The sequence below is a fragment of the Salvelinus alpinus genome, chromosome 14 (genome assembly GCF_045679555.1).
Source record: "Salvelinus alpinus chromosome 14, SLU_Salpinus.1, whole genome shotgun sequence".
Taxonomy (NCBI): Eukaryota; Metazoa; Chordata; class Actinopteri; order Salmoniformes; family Salmonidae; genus Salvelinus; species Salvelinus alpinus.
The window spans coordinates 11,535,069-11,555,061 of NC_092099.1; the positions used below are offsets into that span (position 1 = coordinate 11,535,069).

A 19,993-nucleotide genomic window follows, 5' to 3' on the forward strand; every position below is an offset into this window, starting at 1 on the left:
CCATTCTTCAAGCTATAGTGATTTTTCACAGAGCAAGATGAACCGGCACTTTAATATTTCAGTTAGGGAACAGAAGCTTGAAATACAATTACACACAACACCTGAAGCATAATCCGAGTAAATTGGCAGGAGATGTTCGATTGTGTTAAGGCGGAAATTAACCGCAAAGTTCAGCATCTGCTTTGTCATCTTTTCAGCATCCGTCCACACGCTAGCTTGGCAAGACTTTGCGCACGTCCCAAATGGCACCCTATTCCCTATAGGGTGCACTACTTTTGACCGGGGCCCTTAAGGTTCTGGTCAAAAGTAGTGCACTGTAATAGGGAATAGGGTGCCATTTGGGATGCAGCCCTCTTTCACTGTTAGTAGTTAGTTAGAGCTCTACTGCGATGCACTGTTGATGTTCTTAATTTACATAAACCCTTTGTGGACATAGCTGTGGTCTGCTAGGCCTGCTGTTCCTCAAACGCATATTCATAGGACATTATGGTAATCGTGATGCTGCTCTGCCCTTTTCACACTCTCAGAGAAGTCTGTGTTTGTGTATGTGTGTGTGTGTGTGTGTGTGTGTGTGTGTGTGTGTGTGTGTGTGTGTGTGTGTGTGTGTGTGTGTGTGTGTGTGTGTGTGTGTGTGTGTGTGTGTGTGTGCGCACGCACGTGTATGCATATGTTGGAAATTCGTTTCCCTCATTTAAGTTTATCTCGTATCTAGAGTTAAATTATTTTTGCCATGAAAATAACAACAGTTCAACAGTAGTGCAGCCAGCCATAAAACAATGCTTGGATTTACTGATTGCTAAGTGACTCCCAAGTGGCGCAATGGGCTAAGGCACTGCATGTCTGCATGACCCTGGTTCGATCCCGGGCTGTAACACAACCGGCCGTGATCGGGAGTCCCATAGGGCGTCGTCCGGGTTAGGGGAGGGTTTGGCCGGGGTAGGCAGTCATTGTAAAATAAGAATTGGTTCTTAACTGACTTGCCTAGTGTTCATCAATAGATAATTGGAGGATGGAGAGCACTACAACAAGAGCACTTCAAGTGTTGTTTAAAGCATGGCAGTGAGGGAGAAAACAAGCTAATCATTGAATCATCAGATACAATGTATCTTACAAGTAACACAATGACTAAATGGAAAAAACACTAACAGACAAATTGTATGCCAGGAACCACAAAAACACCTTCCAAGATATTAAGAATGTCATCTCTCTCTAGTGACATACTGTATGCATCCCAAATGGCACCTTATTCCCTATATAGTGCACTACTTTTGACCAGACCCCATGGTAAGGCGGAATGGGGTGCCATTTGGGATGCACGCTACAGTATGTCTCCATGTAGACCATTCTCCCATATAGGGCTCCGGTCAACAGTAGTGCACTATATAGGGAATAGGGTCCCATTTGGGACAAAACCACTGCCATCATTTTCACAAGAACCTATCATATCATACAGATACAGATGGAATTCTCTCTGAGTCTCAAGGGTTAACAAAATCCAAAAAGCAGAGGTTGCCGTCTCGGTGGTTCCCATGGTAACGGCTCCCCATGACTGAACTGAGCACGCTCAGAATTGAACGTGCTTCTCTGTGTGACTCCTGCTCTAGCTGAAGGATCCTGGCTGTGCTGTGCTGCACTGGGCATGACACACACAAACAGCTACCACACACTTACACACAGATTTCACCATAAACCTGAATTAGGATAAAATAGGTTGTGACACAGCAGTTGTAATCCCGGGTTTGGATTACTGTAACAGAATATACAGTACAAACACACACTTCACACTTACACACTGATTTCACCATAAACCAGAGTTCAGACATGGGATTAGGGTGAAATAGGTTGTGTCACAGCAGTTGTAATTCTGGGCTATTACAATACAGTCTATTACAATATTACAGGATTCCTGGCTTTGTAGTATTTTAATAGACTATACACATATACATATATGCCATACTTCTAAATGTTAAGCATATGAGCTAGGAATATCCTGTGACTTCTATTCTACAGATGCTTTCATTCATTGTGTTTGTTCATCCATGAGCCAGGAGTAAAATTAGCTGAATGTCAATATCTCATTATCTAATTTAACCCGGAAATGAGGTAAGACATTCCAACAGGTGTAATTGTAAGTTACTACATTTACACTATATTTGTAATACCAAACACTAAAACGCCTGTTGGAAATGAATTTGGGGCAATCAAAAGGCACTGATAACATTCTCTAAGAGCATACAGTGTGCCTACGGGCCCTGGTCAAATGTAGTGCACTATATAGGGAATAGGGCGCCATTTGGGACAGCCGTTTCTCTTTCTGTGTCACAACCATGTGGCGGACAGACAGAGGCTTCCCAACAGTCCTCTCTGTGACTGCTAAATCACGGCTCTGATTGCTTTCCTCGTCTGTTTGATGGTGCAGCTCGACCTAGCACTCAGTCAGCCGCCCAGCAAGCCTGCCGAAGACCAGCACGATGGCGTCCCAAATGGCACCCTATTCCCTATATAGTGCACTACTTTTGACCAGACCCCTATGGCAAGGCGGAATGGGGTGCCATTTGGGATGCACCCTACAGTATGTCTCCATGTAGACCATTCTCCAGAATGGAAATTACCCTCTTCCTGCACGGCACAGCAGCCACAAGCATTCCTTCTTGTAAGCTAATTGCTGCTTTCTGTGGCTCTGGTAGAAAGTATATTAAATGCCAATTGATATAAAGGCAAAAACACAAGCGCAAGCTGAAGGCGGACGCAGCCGAGGAGACAACGGATTAGGAAAATGAAAAAGATACCTCTGGTCATACTTTACAGAGGGGTAAGGAGTGACTACGCCTTCGTAAAATCAAAAATGCTTGGGCGGAGCGCATCGTTTTGATTTACGTGAGATGAGAATATACAAAATCGACAAAACTTCCTCTTGACAGGAAACACCAAGGTTAAAAGTTGTCGGTAATTGTCAGTTGAGCCAGTGTTGATTTTTTGGCATTAGCGACACATCCGATGCAGTGAGTGTGCCCTTGCCAATTTGACCATGTCGTGTCATTAGGCTTTTAAAAAGTAATGCCATCTCCTCTAGTGGGCTACTACTACTGACCAGCCCTATAAAGTGGGGTTTGGACTGTGTCCCAAACGTCTCCTTATTCCCTATGTAGTGCACTATTGATCAGTGCAATAGGGCTCCGGTCAAAAGTAGTACACTATAGGGAATAGGGTGCCATTTGGGATGCAGCATTGGTCTCTACATTAATCATGGATGTGGCCTTGGCTTTCAGGATAACACTCAAACCCTAGGAGTCTTATCTCAGGCCATTCTTGGCATACGTTTGTTTGCATCTTCAAGCCAAGCTCTCAAAGCCCCTTAAAGCCAAATATTTTTTTTCTGTTCTATCAGAGTCCAACGTTTCATGGTCTACATCCCAAATACCTATTCCCTACATAGTGCACTACTTTTGACTAGAGGCTTTGGTCAAAATTAGTCCATTAGGTAGGGAATAAGGTGCTATTTGGGATGCAGCCCTGAGCTGTCCAAGTGGAGGCCACTTCTTGGGGCCAAGTGGCCCCGTCGGTCACTGTTAACAGGCATGTTCTGTGTGACCGCTACTTCATATCCAGCTCTGGTGTCCCACAGAATTACCACTTCCCTTTGCTTAACTCCAATAAAAATATCTACTGTTGACTGCCAGAGTGATCCCACAGATCCCATCATCCATAAGCAATCTACCATACTGGATCATGTAGCCGGGAGCCAGCCAGTCAATTACTCCAACCAAATAGGCTTTGCAAAAGATTAGGGAGTAGCTGTTGGAAATAGTACAAGGTGGAGACTTAGGCTTAAAAAAAGTAGCAAAGTGTAATATCAGCTGTATACATGCCCGTAAAATGAGCCACTTTCAAATCATTGCCATTTTGACCACTATATTTCCTCAATCTGAGCGTTTCCTTTCCCATCAGTGAGACTGAGCCGCTAAGATGCTTCATCAATCACTCTCCCTAGTCACCCTCTGCTCCACGCTGTGCGGAGCAGCTGCGACTCCTAAAGCCACATCCCCACTGCCTCTCATAGATCACTGTAACATCACAAAATCAGGTTCAAGGTATAGCCATTTGTAGAGGGGAGATGGTGGGCACCTTTATTCATTTTCTAGCACACTTCTTTTGACCAGGGATATGGGCTATAGTAGTGCACTATATAGGGAATAGGGTGCAATTTGGGGGACACCCACACTGTCTTCCTGAAGTCTCCAGTTTAGCCCTTGGCTGGCTCACAACTGGCATGGATCAGGCTGCGCTAAGTAGAGCAAAGACTCCCTGCATACCTTAGTAATCTTGGTGTGATCCTCTCTTAAGGACTTGTATGTCTGCCCTGTCGGTCTATCTGCAGTGATCAGTGACACTCACAGACGGGCATCTGAGGCTGCATTAACTCGAGCCGCAACCCCTTGCCAACTTACTGCATCTTAAACCCAACCACATCCACTGCCACTTACGGTAATATTTTGTACATGCATAAAGAAGGGGTAGTATTGCAGAGCCTGTGGTCTAGTGATAACCACTCTTACTTTATGCACATGTTTGCACTCCCCACCAGAGCCTGGGGTTCAATCCCCGGCGCCACCCCTCTACCTTGTTTCTTCCACTTCCTTACCTGTCTCCCTGTCTGATTTCAGTACAGTCTCAGAAAAATCCACTTCAAAACAAAGGTCACTAGACCCCATTATGCTATTGAAGACAGAGAGAGTAAACCATCCTGAAGGTCCTTCAGATCAGGGCTCTTGCATCTTTAGTGTGGGTGTTGAAGGTAGACCGACAAGGCTACTGCATCCTACCACATCCACTCCCATTCTATCATACCATACTATGCATAAATAAAAAGGAAAAGGTGTCCGGGAACCCCAGAACTTCCCAGACATACAGTAGAACGTGATCCATCCCGCAGGTCATGTAGGTTAGGGGTCGGGGGTCAAATGTCTTACCTCTTTGGTGTGGGTGTGGAAGGAGACCGACATGTCCAGCAGCAGTTTCCTCTGCTCCACCCGCCGGACAAAGTCTTGGATCCTGACCTCCAGGTGCCGTGCTGCTTTGTAGATCTCCTCCGGGTCACATTCCCCAGTCTGGGCCAGCTGCTCGGCCGCCTCCAGGAGCTTGTCTGCGTTGGTGTAGGTGTTCTGGTACCCAGAGAAGACAAGCAGGCAGCTCAATTAGATGAGGACAACACAAGCAGGTAAAGAACTCTATCTGTCTAAAGTCTCTGCTCTCTGCAGGGCCCGACTACTGCAACGCTGAGGCCTCTTGAGTTGGTAGAAAATTGTGTCTGTTTGTCTGCACTCTGTCTCCGCACGCTTTGACTGACTACTGCCCTCTGATGTCTCGCTCTCTCCTCCACCGCCAGAGACAGACAGGACCTCTCTCTCCGATTGGCGCCTCCACTAAACTGCCTCAAAAACAGTTCCATTCACACGTATACAGCAGGGCCATCGGTGCAGAGTGGTATGGTAAATCCCTGGCTATCTTCCATATGTGCTAATCCCACAGCCTGGCAGGGGACAAGTGTGGTCTCTGGATGGACACAGCAGTGGAGACCAAGTCAGTAAAGCAACAGCCATTAGGGCAGGACAGATGAATGGCTAGATAACACGTAGCATATAACACTGTGCTGATCCGGTTGGGATGGGATGGCCCCATGGCTCGGGACCTGGTAACCTTCTGTAAGGTCGTGGCAGTGAGTCACATTCACTGGGCCAAAGGGTACCCTATTCCCTATATAGTGCACTACCTTTGACCAGAGTGCAGAGCTCTGGTCAAAAGTAGTGCACTATAAACGGTATAGGGTGTCATTTGTGATGCATCCTGGTCCATTTAGGAATAGAGACGGACCCTGACTCAGTGACCCACTACCTGGAGAAGATGTGACACTATGGGCCAAATCATAATCACAGTCACGTAAATAAACTCCTACCGTATCTATCTCCTTATCTGCCGTGTCTGCCTTTTTCACGCCGTCAAAATATCCCAATCCATCAATTTTTTCCAAATAAAGCAGAATCCCACTTTTACACACAGTCTCTGTGTCACATTGGCATTAGCTCTGGCCCAAATCGAATTTATTCCCAGTGAATAGAGAGGGTCAGCGCATTATACGGCGTACAATGAAGGGTCAATTCAATGGACATGGATACAGTAAACAGGATTACATTTGGAGCGTCCATATATACGCTGATTGTACAAAACATTAGGAACACCTTACTAATATTGAGTTGCAAACCCCTTTTTGACTTCAGAACAGCCTAGATTTGTTGGGGCATGGACTATACAAGGTGTTGAAAGCGTTCCACAGGGATGCTGGACCATGTTGGCTCCAATGCTTCCCACAGTTGTTTCAAGTTGGCTGGATGTCCTTTGGGTGGTGGACCCATTCTTGATACAAACTGGAAACGGTTGAAAACCCAGCATCGTTGTAGTTCTTGACACAAACCGATGCACCTGGCACCTAGTACCATACCCTGTCCAAAGACACTTAAATATTTTGTCTTGCCCATTCACCCTCTGAATGGCACATATACACTCAGTGTACAATGAGTCTATAAACATTAGCAACACCTGCTCTTTCCATCACATAGACTGATGAACCCAGATGAAAGCTATAATCCCATATTGATGTCACTCATTAAATCCACTTCAATGAGTGTAGATGAAGGGGAGGAGACAGGTTAAAGAAGGATTTGAAAGCCTTGAGACAATTGAGACATGGATTGTGTATGTGTGCCATTCAGAGGGTGAATGGGCAAGACAAAAGATTTAAGTGCCTTTGAACGGGGTATGGTAGTTACGTGCCAGCTGCACCAGTTTATGCCAAGAACTGCAACGCTGCTGTGTTTTAGCACTACTTTTGACCAAGGTCCTTAGGGCTCTGGTCAAAAGTAGTGCCCTATATAGGGAAAAGGGTGCCATTTCGGAGCCAAAGTGGTGTGTTGGGTGTATTCCACACAGCAGCAGAAGGTCTAGGCAGCACACAAATTTCATCCCATCAGAAGAACTCCTTCTCTGTCTTTGGTCTGTCTTCTCTTCTCCCTCCAGAGACGTGAAAATCAATAACTCCATGCAGGCTTTCCCCTCACAGAGTTGGCTGGGCTGACGTGGATCCCTCCCTCCCTCCCTCCCTCCCTCCCTCCCTCCCTCCCTCCCTCCCTCCCTCCCTCCCTATCTTTGTCTTAGTCTTTTTTAATACTATGCTGGATTCCCTCTGTATCGCTTTCATTCAATCTGTTGCACGCGCAGGACTTTTATGAGCATGATGCCAGAAACAAAAGCTCTGTGCCTCTCTCTCTCTCTTTCTCGCTCTCTCCATATGAAAGAGGAAAAAACTTCTGTTGAAGATGAAGAGAAAGAGGTATTGGCAAAGGTATTGTGAGAAATAGGTTGTGAGGTAGTAGGGAGACTCTTATTTAACTCAAAGTCCTGGTTGTCTGGCTATCTGTCTGGGCACGGTGTTGACAGTGGACTCAAATGTACCAAGGACTACTTTGTCTCGAGGCTATAAACTGTGATGCACAACTCTTCCTTCAGAAGTGGAAAAGCAGGATTCTGAACAGTAGATTTAGACTGTAGTCAAGCCCAAAGTCGTCCATCCTCTAAAACATGGTGTTAGCCCTAGACATGACACTCACTTCTACTGTGTCCTGTTTTAAATCTGTGCCTTTCTCTTTTGTCCTATCTCTCTTTTTCACCCTTTCACTTCCTCCCTATCTCTCTTTTGCCCTCTCTTTCAGCCTCATTCTCTTTCTCGCCCTCTCTCTCTTTCTCGCCCTCTCTCTGTTTCTCGCCCTATCTCTCTTTTGCCCTCTCTCTTTTGCCCTCTCTTTCAGCCTCTTTCTCTTTCTCGCCCTCTCTCTCTCTTTCTCTCGTCCCATTAAGAAGGGCTCAGCCTAAACAAATATTTTAATTTTATTCCTCATAAATTGCTCGATGATATATTATGTAGAATATCAAATAAAGGCTTGTGCGCCAATCTCCTTTGATAAGGTGTCTTGGGAAGATGATGGTGCCATATGTACATATCTTAATGAGCTAAAATCTAACATATTCCAATATGAAGCACTTTATTTGATTCAGTAAGCCATTTGATCCATTCTGCAGGAGTAGGAGTGAATTAAACATCCTCATCTCTTACACTTCCCCAGAGAGAATTTAATTGGTGGAAAATAGGATAAATAATGTGGAGTCTGATATTCAGATCTAAGTCTGGACCGGCCTCTCAGGTTGCATCCCAAATGGCACTCTATTCCCTATATAGTGCACTAGTTTTGAACAGGGCCCAGACTTTGGCTTGCCCTGAAGAAAGACACGTCGTCCATCTTGAAAAAGTGGCAAACCGTATGACCCAAATCAAGCCAATCCATCATCGGAGGGGCTAAAATATTGCCGTAATACCCGGATTACACATCCTTTTACCATTAAAACTCAGCCCTAAGCACTGCTGTTATCACTAGTCACGGCTCATGCTGCTATGGTTACACTCAGGAAGTTAGCAAAGTGGAAGAAATGTGCCTGGTGATTCTAACATTTTCCTATCTTGCTGGGAAGCCGGGTGGTATCAGATACAGATGTAGGATCTTAATTTGATCAACCTGTTGCAAGAAAACTTTCCTGAAATGAAGAAAATTTAAAACTTGTAAAGTTTTTCAGGTTTAAAAAGGTTTTGCAATTTCCACTTTGAATCAGACTTCCGACTTCGTATTAACCCTGACCAAAATAACCGTTCATTATTCACATTTCCTGCAGTTGCTGCAGGATACATTTCCCGGAGTAGCAAACTGACTCAAATTATAACCTCACATCTGTATTATCTCGCAAGTACTGCTTTTAGGTTTGCAACATTTTCCAGAATCAAGAGGGAGTAAGCAGGAAAGAAATGCAAAGCTCGCAACTGTCCTCATTCCTCGCACATGTGATGATCATTATGCCACCACGGGGCACTGTGTAACCACAGAAGCACGACTTGCTTACGTACAACAACAACAAAAAAAGAAGCTTATATTATTTGTCCCTCCTCTCTTATTAAGATATGGAGTCCAGACAGGCTACTTTAGGAAACTTTCTGAACAGACATAGAGAGAATTAGCGAACACACACACACACACACACACACACACACACACACACACACACACACACACACACACACACACACACACACACACACACACACACACACACACACACACACACACACACACACACACACACACACACACACACACACACACACACACACACACACACACAAATGACCTTAAATCAATCAAAGCCATCAGTGCACCTCAGACACACACTAATCACACAAATGTATTCAAAACCTAGGCTCACCCTCAAGTCCATCAGAAAGTAGGTCTAGGCTACATTATAGCATAGCCTAATGCTAAAATAATGTTGCCTATCAAAAGAATTGACAAGGAAAGTTTGAAGGGGGGAGAGAGAGACAGCTATAGTATTACTAGAGAAGTGGGTTATGAAACTATTGTCCAAACAAGTGACTTATTCTAGAGGAAGATCTAGACGATCAAAGGATACACTGATCACTCATGATTGGCTGCTAAATATAGGCTACAGGTGTCCCCATAGGTCTAATATTTTAATTGAGGAAGTGTGATCATAATAGTGTACTTGATATGTGTTTATGGATGAGAAAGTAAACTTCCCATTTCCTAAAAACGAGCTCAGCGGGTAATGGGGATTCCCTGCTTTGCGATCTGTTGCCTACGTCAACAGCCAGGCTTTCATTAAAGAGGCCTAGGCACTATTCTTTTCTATTGCACATTTAATTCAACTGACGCATTTGGCGATGTTCCACTTGAATTCATTGGCACAAAACGTGCGTCAGAGCAAAATACTGTTTTACCATAGCACAGGTGGTGGTTGTCTAAATTCACGGTAGTAGGGTAGGCTAAAATATATAGGCTAGCATACGAATGGTGGATTAATAGACCAGCATATGAATTCACTTCTAAAGTACACTTCTCTGTTCCCTTCTTGCACAATTCATGCATCTCGGGCTGGCATCTCCACTGGCCTCTCTCTCTCTTCCTCTCTCTATTCCTCTTATAGCTCTTGAACCAGTAGCCTATGTCACGACTTCCACCGAAGTCGGCTCCTCTCCTTGTTCGGGCGGCGTTCGGCGGTCGACGTCGCCGGATTTCTAGCCATCGCCGCTCCATTTTTCATTTATCCATTTGTTTTGTCTTGTTCCCTGCACACCTGGTTTTCATTCCCCAATGACACTGCATGTATTTATTCCTCTGTTCCCCCTCATGTCTTTGTGTGAAATTGTTTTGTGCTGCGCCAGACTGGTGTTCGTATATTCAGTGTTTTGTCACGAGGTATGTTTATTTGTTTGAACATAATTATTGTGACTGTTTGCGCGTTTTGCACTTTTGCCAATTGGTTGGACGTTTTGAGGCAGTGGCGTCCGTCTGTTGGTTTCTCCTGCCTCAATAAAGTGTGCGCCTGTTCACAACTCTCTGCTCTCCTGCACCTGACTCCGCTACCAGTACGCACACCATTGACAGCCTAGCCCAATGCGTGTCCCAGAAGTAGCAATATAGTTTGGTCCCTTATTTTGAGCGATGAAATATATATACAGTATATACTGTATATATATGAGGAAAGGAGCACCTTGCGCTTGCTTGCTGGATATAAAATAGGCTACAGCGTTCACAATGAACTGGCTGGGAAGTTTGAATGGCCAGAGCTTCTCTGGTGTGATGTGATCACATTGGCTGGTGGTAGAAATGCAATAAACAAGGATTCCTCTATTCTCCCCACGCCGAATATTTATGTTCACAATGAAATGTATTACGTCAGAATGCCCAATGTTAAAATGTTTCCAATCAAATGTATGAATTAGGATAGGAGAATGTTCTATCAGTCTAACATGCATAAACATTGTGATTGGGAGATACCTGCGAGGGTTATCGAATAAGGTTCAAATCCTCTGATCTCCTCGAGCTCATTAATGATAGCATGTTCATATTTGAAGATTGCTAAAGAGACTGGTACCCAGGCTACAGTTGATGAGGCATTTCAATCTAAAAATGCCATCCACAGCCTCAACAGAGTAGGGGGAAGTTGCCCATACACGATAATCTTGGTCAGCTTTGTATTTCCCCCACTAGTGGTTAAGGTTAGGATTGGGAGAGGGGAGGCTGATCCTAGATCTGTACCTAGGGGGAACTCACCCCGGAGCCTACTCAACAATGTGGGGAGGAGATTCCCACCAGGATATGACCAACGACAAACCATTAGCACTATTAACATGTCCTCATCGGCACACATAGTGGTACTCTCACCTGTGCCACCTCCTCAAAGTCGTCGTGCCGTTTCTGCAGTGCCCTGGCGCGGTGGAGGGACTTGCCCACGCCTGTGTGTTTGCTGAGGAATGCCTCTCCGTGGTTCTCTATCCAGTCCATCACCTGTACACAAGACACACAGAAAGACACTCATGTTAACCAATGTTCTGATCCGCCCATGTTCCTGCCCTCAACCCCTAGCTCCAATGGAGACAAGACCCACACTGTACAAGAGACAGGCATGTTGGGTTCCAGGGGAAGATACACCACTGTCACTCTGTCAGCCTATATCACGACAGCAGGCCATCTTCAAGGAGGAAGAGGAGGTTTTGTGAACTGTTTCATCCAAAGTATGGAGGGTCTCTGAAATATCCAATAGCGTCATTCTCTCCTGATGCTGGGCTTTTACTTAGCCTGGGAATACTTTCACTTTAAGTTATATATCTCGATGGCAGTCAATGAGAAGGAAGCCAAATGTGCATAGCAAAGGGTAGACAAAAAGTGCAGTGAACATCGCATAACTCCCCTCTAGAGTTCAAATTGAAACTGTTGCGTGACTAAACATGGTCGTCAGAATACCCAGCGCGGCATAATTTACAGTGCGAGATGTTAATGAATAGTTGAGAGGTCATAAGATGAGATCATCTGTGTGGATTTGTGTTGCGTGTCCCTGTGGGTATAAGCAAACAGCATCTGGCTGAAACAGAGCAGAGCACAGCAGCACCCTGTGGCAGTGGCTTTCACCATTCTCTGGCAGACCTGAGTTCAAGCACTATTCTAAATCATTTCAAATACTTTCTCTGTGCTCGATTGAGCTTGCCTGGTGCAATTGAACCAATAGAATAGTCCCAAAATGATAAACCCTGCCCATCTGGCACTCTAGGCAGGCTAGAGCAAACACTTAACATATTTGAAAGATTTCAAGTACTATTTCAACCCAGGTCTGTTTTTTTAATTCCCTTTTCTAATAACTCTCTCTATGGTCATTTGAGGGAATGTGAAACCAAAGCTTGCCTGTCCTGCCCCACTTCAATTATCTTGTTATCCTGTGTTGTCCTCAAGTATAACCTCCCTGTCTTGATCGCGTTTGCTTGCCGGCGTGTGTGTGTATAGTTGCATGTGTGTGGGTGGGTGTGTTTGTTCGCGTTCGTGCGCTTGCCTGCGCATGTGTGTATAGTTGCATGTGAGTGTGTGTGGGTGTGTGGGTGGGTGTGTTTGTGTGTGGGCGTGCATGCGCTTGCCTGCGTGTCTGTGTGTGTATAGTAGGAGATCGGAAGGGTTCCCTGATTGTGTGTGGTGTACAGGAATGTTTAATAAACATGTCAGTGGCTGAGCAGACAACCCTTGTTTTCCCCTGACTGATTAGAGTCGCTGCATGCACAGGAACAAGCAGGAGTCTAAAAGTAGCCTGGCTCGAACATGGTAAAACGTTGTCACACGAACATGGAAAGCGCTGAGAATAGAAGAGATTATTAGAAGAGATACATATAATATATTATCTGTCTGAGGATACCATGCCATTTGGGCACATTTGGGCACATTTGTGATGGCACATTTGGGATGTGCCATCAGTCTCGTGATTTTTCAGAAGTCACTCAACACCAAGATGATATGCAAGTGATGATGATGAGGAAGTGGGCTTGAAATATTGGACTCCGAAATAACACCCTATTATTCACTATTTAGTGCACTACTTTTGACCAGAACCTAGGGGTCCATGATAAGAGTCACTGACTCAAAGCCACAAGAGGGTAGAACATATTTCAAACGTTGCTTGTTAGGGGGGGTAGTTGCAGAAACGTTTAGTTTAGTCGAGTTCTTCAATAGTTGGATGCAACCTGTGTTCGTGATGCTGAAGCCCCACATCACTGACAAATCAGAGGAAAAGTACAGTACATGAAAATTACAGTTTCCTGGAAAAGTAGTACGCAAGTACATGATTCACCAGAAGCCCGATGCATAAAAACAAAGATGCCCTGGACAAAACCATAAAAGACAACAGGACCATAAAAGAAAACAGAGGAAGCTGGAAAAACAGCAGGCAAAACCACTGGACGACTATTTTCTTGATTAAAACTCGAGGTCCATAGGAAAGAGCGGCACTTGTGTGAACATTGTGGTGCTTAACATGATCTTGGTCTAAATCTGTTAATTGTTCCGGGTATACACATACGATCCAAGCCTCTAAGGAGGCATTTGAAAAATTTACTGTACAGAAGAGGCTGCCAAAAGTGTTTTTTCTTTTCACCGTTTTATTTCTTTTGACAGTGTATAAGTGAAAGCAGTCCTCAGTTCCTGGTTATATGATGGCCATAGAAAAGATAAAACAGAGTGTGCGTCCCAAATGGCATCCTATTCCTTATATAGAGCACTACTTTTGACAAGATCCCTATGGGCACTGGTCAAAAGTAGGACACAGTATAGGAAATAGGGTGCACTTTAGGACGCAGGCAGAGGCTGTAAAACTCAAAGAAAAGACCATAATTTTTAGACGTACACTATGCCCAGCTAGCACATAACGTTCTGAGAACCATACTGCATGTTTTTTAGAGCTTGGTGAGAGCGTGTTTGTCCTATGGTTATTTTGCATAGAACCTTCCCACAACTTTCTGGGAATGGTGCAGGATAGTTGCTTGGCTTTGGAACATTCTCAGCACATTTAAAGGAACTTGACAAAAAAAAGTATTTCATTACCTTAACAGAGCATTTCCTAAAAGTTTGAACATGGTTAGGGCTGTGGTGGTCATGAAATTCTGTCAGACAGTTATTGTCAAGCAAATAACTGCCCGTCTCACAGTAATTGACAGTTAATTAACATAAACACATTTAGCAACTCCTGGCTTCCACACACAGCCTACAAGTCACTGATGCAGACCGTTGGAACATCTACATTTTAAAAAGTCTAATAAATCCATTTAATATACAGTATCCTACACCATCACAATAAATCCATTATTTATTTTGGCTATGCCATATTGCTGTGGGCTACACTAGCTCATTTAGCAGACAAGATTTGCTTAGAATTCTGTGGCATTATTTTATATTATTCTATATTAATACAATACAACATTTGTGGCCTGCTGGAGGTCATTTTGCAGGGCTCTGGCAGTGCTCCTCCTTGCAGAAAGGCGGAGGTAGCGGTCCTGCTGCTGGGTTGTTGCCTTCCTATGGCCTCCTCCACGTCTCCTGATGTACTGGCCTGTCTCCTGGTAGCGCCTCCATGCTCTGGACACTACGCTGACAGACACAGCAAACCTTCTTGCCACAGCTCGCATTGATGTGCCATCCTGGATGAGCTGCACTACCTGAGCCACTTGTGTGGGTTGTAGACTCCGTCTCATGCTACCACTAGAGTGAAAGCACCGCCAGCATTCAAAAGTGACCAAAACATCAGCCAGGAAGCATAGGAACTGAGAAGTGGTCTGTAGTCACCACCTGCAGAACCACTCCTTTATTTGGGGTGTCTTGCTAATTGCCTATAATTTCCACCTTTTGTCTATTCCATTTGCACAACAGCATGTGAAATTTATTGTCAATCAGTGTTGCTTCCTAAGTGGACAGTTTGATTTCACAGAAGTGTGATTGACTTGGAGTTACATTGTGTTGTTTAAGTGTTCCCTTTATTTTTTTGAGCAGTGTATAAATACTATTTTCTCCAAACGATTTGAGGGAGTGCGCACATGCGGCTACTCTGTGTTGAGCGGTTAACAAAGAAAAACGTGCTTCTAATGCTTAATTTAGAGTTATTTATGCAAATGTAGATGTGATACAAACGCTGGGCTATATGTTTTGATTTTTAATACATTCTAAGGCTGCATAATGCGATTCTAATGATGATTTGAAAAAAGTTTTTTGCACACTTCATCAGTCTCTCATTCACAATTTGACAAGCACTTGATAATGCTCAAATTTCCCAGTGGCATCCCCTTTGTGTGGCTGTAATGCCCCCTAAAAAATCCAGGCCTTTTGCGGCCAGTTGCCGTTGTGCCCTTGGGCTTAATATAATAATTATAATTCCCTTCTCCTGGTTGTGTGCTCCGAAGCACCTCTCACTCACATGGCTCTCTCAGATATGTCAATTCTTATTAGCCAATGCCCATCACGTGATCGGGTCTTTCTCACAGGCTACAAGTGAAGACAGACACATCGGGGATGCAACTGAGCGCGTCCTTATCAAATTCTGAGGTGCATTTTGAAGATGTTGAATGAACTGTCCACATTTACTTTTCGTCAGCCAACAAGATGAGCAGGCCTAACGAACAGCGAATGCATTAGCCTATGTCAATCTACTATCCCCCATAGTACAAAAGTTGACCTATTCTATTCTGTGCGAGAAATAAATATTCCAAGCATAGATTCCAAATAATACGACCACTAGCATCAAAAAACTTTTAAAAGAAATGAGGCTAACGCAACAAATCCGAACGTTTAGCTTCGCTACACTCGCAATAACATCTGCTAAACACGTGTATGTGACCAATAACATTTTATTTTATTTCAAATGTTGATAAACTATCAGGCTATTTCTTCACTTATAAGCACAGCAATGTACACACGGCAGTAGGCTATAAGCGCGAATGTCCCAAAATGGAATCAATTAGTGGGAAAATACCATTCTCAAAAGTGACCATAAATGTGATTATGCATGTAATGCTTTTATTATAAAAGTGAATTTTTATGATGAAAATGATCTAACCCAAATTTGAAACTCACGCACTGTGTATGCCAGTTAGGCTCTACACCCGTTGTAAAGCGGATTAATGTGCTTAATTTTAACAAGTTATTTGACCACTTTAGTTATGATACAAACCTGAGGTGTGCGACTATAATTAGAAAAAGTTGCACAAAAGAGGCACGCGCTGCTTTTTGCCTTACTGCACACAAGCTGGGCATCATTCACAAGTGTTAATATATAATTCACAAGTGATAGGCTAATATTGTCACCCATCAGACTATTCTTGATTTAATGTTGTCCTTTACATATACTAAATAATATGTGTGAAATTAGTTTTGATTTAGAATGGACCACAATCATACACCTGTCTCGAAACACGGGCAGGGAGAAAAAAAGACATGTCATCTATGCACTTAAATAGCAAATTGAGGACAATATCCCACTGTTAACGTTCATGCCAGCCATGCTATACTCGTGTTGTAAAGAGAAGCAATCTGCTTGCTAACTTGCTAGATCTCCCGGGTGGCGCAGTGGTCTAGGGCACTGCATCGCAGTACCGGGAGATCCGTGGGGCGACGCACAATTGGCATAGCGTCGTCCGGGTTAGGGAGGGTTTGGCCGGTAGGGAGGGTTTGGCCGGTAGGGATATCCTTGTCTCAGTATGTAAAAATGTAATAAAATGTATGCACTCTACTGTAAGTCGCTCTGGATAAGAGCGTCTGCTAAATGACTAAAATGTAAATGTAAAATGTAAATTAGGAAAGTTGAGAGATAAATATAGTAGGCCTAGCCTATAGAAAGCTGATGGGATCCTCCTCTTTTGATAGAGGCCTTTAAAACTCTGTTTTCTCACGCAATTGCATAGCCTATATAAATGTTGCAAAAACATGAGCTCATGGTTAGATTCTCGAATACATTTGCATTGATTAGAGGGACAATAGAGAGCTGAGTACCAGGCAGTTAGCAAGTTTGGTAGGCTTCTAATGACAATCAGCAGCATCAGAACTTGGATAAGCCTAATTACCGTGACTTAAAAGGTCACGTGGAATTTATTATTATTATTTTTCTATTTTAACCTTTCTTTAACTAGGCAAGCCAGTTAAGAACAAATTCTTATTTACAATGACGGCCTACCAAAAGGCAAAAGGCATCCTGCGGGGATGGGGGCTGGGATTAAAAATAAGAATAACTAAATAAAAATATAGGACAAAACACACATCACGACAAGAGAGACAACACAACACTACATAAAAAGAGACCTTAGACAACAACATAGCATGGCAGCAACAGATGACAACACAGCATGGTAGCAACACAACATGACAACAACATGGTAGCAACACAACACGGCAGAAGCACAACATGGTAGTAGAACAAAACAGGGTACAAGCATTGCTGGGCACAGACAACAGCACAAAGGGCAAGAAGGTAGTTACCCACGTGGGTAAACTGCCTGCCATCCAGGACCTCTACACCGGGCGGTGTCAGAGGAAGGGTAGCCATTTGATAGTCCGGGTAGCCATTTGATTACCTGTTCAGGAATCTTATGGCTTGGGGGTAAAAACTGTTGAAAAGCCTTTTTGTTCTAGACTTGGCACTCTGGTACCGCTTGCCATGCGGTAGTAGAGAGAACAGTCTATGACTGGGGTGGCTGGGTTCTTTGACAATTTTTAAGACCTTCCTCTGACACTGACCGGTGTAGAGGTCCTGGATGGCAGGCATTAGCCCCAGTGATGTACTGGGCAGTACGCACTACACTCTGTAGTGCCTTGCGGTCGGAGGCCGAGAAATTGCCGTACCAGGCAGTGATGCAACCAGTCAGGATGCTCTTTATGTTGCAGCTGGGATCTAAAAAAAAGTTCAGTTTTACTGGTCGGGAAACTTACGGCTTTGTTCGCAGAACCAATGGGAAACCTTGGAAGTTCCCACAACTTCCAAGGAATCAAATGTGCTAGCTGGGTGAATAGCACATTGGGGTGGAGAATTTCTGACCTTCACGAATACACAGACACATAAAGCACCATCTTGCTGTTGCCTAAGTAACCATTTATTTTATTTGAGTGCTATCCCTTTCATTCGTTATCCACTGTCACATAAACCTGAGTGAGAGTATCACTATATTTTACCCCTATCCAAAAATATGCTATACCTTTTGAAAAATGAGAGGAATGTCATTAGATTAACACAAATGTGTAGGGAGGAGAGTATAGAGAGAGCCCCAGGTTCCCCAACTCCTCTTAAATCTGGCTACAGTTATAGAGCAGATGACCTTGGATAGCGCAGAACTTCCTCCGCATATCCTCCAACACTGCTTCCTCCTGACAAGCCACTTGCAGTTGGAAGCCCAAAGTATTTCCACATCCCAATATGGCACACTATTCCCTACCTAGTGCACTTCTTTTGACCAGAGCCCTATTGAGAATAGGTCACTAAATAGGGAATATGGTGCCATTTGGGACACATACTATGAGTCAGCGGCTTGAAATGCGTCCCATTAATACTGTCTGTTGCTTGGTGGTGCAGTGCGGCACGGCAGTCACTCATGTGCTCTGCTGATAACACCAGCCCTGACCTGCTATTGCGGAGGCTTCAATCACTGACCAAGCCCGGCCTAGTCAGTAAGCCTAGAACAAAGGATTACGTTTGATTATCTCTAAATTAGACCGCCCTGCATTCAAAATCAAAAGAAAAAAGGGAGAGAGAAACAGAGAGGAAGAGGGATGCCTAGTCAGTTGTACGACTGAATTCATTCAATTGAAATGTGTCTTCCGCATTTAATCCAACCCCTCTAAATCAGAGAGAAAGGGTGGGGGAGAGGGGCGGAGAGAGAACGCATCATCTTGTCTTGCTAAACTGTTGACAGGCTAATCCAAACAGGAAAAAGAGAAGCTGTACCAACTCATAAGAGAAAGAGATCTCTGGAGTAACAGGGACTATGGGAGCCTGCAGGCCCTGATACAGTCTGTCAACTGAGTCAGAGACAGAAACATTGCAGAAAGTAGGGGTGTCAAGAGATCATCTCAGCTCAATCTTATTGATTCACATTAAGTCACTCGCAATCATTGATGCAGTTATTCTCTCGCTTAAATAGAACAGTGCCTTCAGAAAGTATTCACACCCCTTGACTTTTTCCCCATTTTCTTGTGTTACAAAGTGGGATTAAAACAGATTTAATTGTAATTTTTTTGTCAACAACATATACAAAATACTCTGTAATGTCAAAGTGGAAGAACTTTGAACTTTTTAAAATTGCATTAATGGCAAAATAAAACATGAATACATTTTGATTAGCTAAGTATTCAACCCTCTGAGTCAATACATGTTAGAATCACCTTTGGAAGCGATAACAGCTGAGACTTTCTGGGTAAGTCTCTAAGAGTTTTGCACACCTGGATTGTACAATATTTGCCCCTTATTCTTTTCAAACTTCTTTAACCTCTGACAAGTTGGTTGTTGATCACTGCTAGAGAGCCATTTTCAAGTCTTGCCATAGATTTTCAAGCCGATTTAAGTCAAAACTGTAAACAGGCCACTCAGGAACATTCAATGTTGTCTTGGTAAGCAACTCCAGTGTATATTTGGCATTGCGTTTTAGGTTATTGGCTTGCTGAAAGGTGGATTTGTCTCCCAGTGTCTGTTGGAAAGCAGACTGAACCAGGTTTTCCTCTAGGATTTTGCTTGTGCTTAGCTCTATTACTTTTCTTTTGATCCTAAAAAACTCCCTGGTCCTTCCCGATGACAAGCATACCCATAACATGATGCAGCCACCACCATGCTTGAAAATATGAAGAGTGGTACTCAGTGATATATTGTGTTGGATATAACAAAAACATAATGCTTTGTATTCAGGACAAAAAGTTAATTTATTTGCCACATGTTTTGCAGTATTACTTTAGTGCCTTATTGCAAACAGGATGCATGATTTGGAATAGTCTTATTCTGTACATGCTTCCTTCTTTTCACTCTGTCAATTAGGTTA

The 19,993-nt window shown here is 43.7% G+C and overlaps 1 protein-coding gene across 4 annotated transcripts in view; it reads right to left on the bottom strand.

Moving 5' to 3' along the window:
* Window positions 1–19,993, bottom strand: part of LOC139538416 (kalirin-like) — a 301,849-nt gene that overhangs the window by 123,688 nt on the left and 158,168 nt on the right. For all 4 annotated transcript variants that reach the window (XM_071340411.1, XM_071340413.1, XM_071340412.1 and 1 more), the window contains exons 10-11: window positions 11,340–11,462; window positions 4,971–5,162 (exon numbers count right to left, since the gene is read on the bottom strand). In XM_071340411.1, the coding sequence (XP_071196512.1) occupies window positions 4,971–5,162; window positions 11,340–11,462 (315 nt within the window). The remainder of the gene's footprint in view (window positions 1–4,970; window positions 5,163–11,339; window positions 11,463–19,993) is intronic.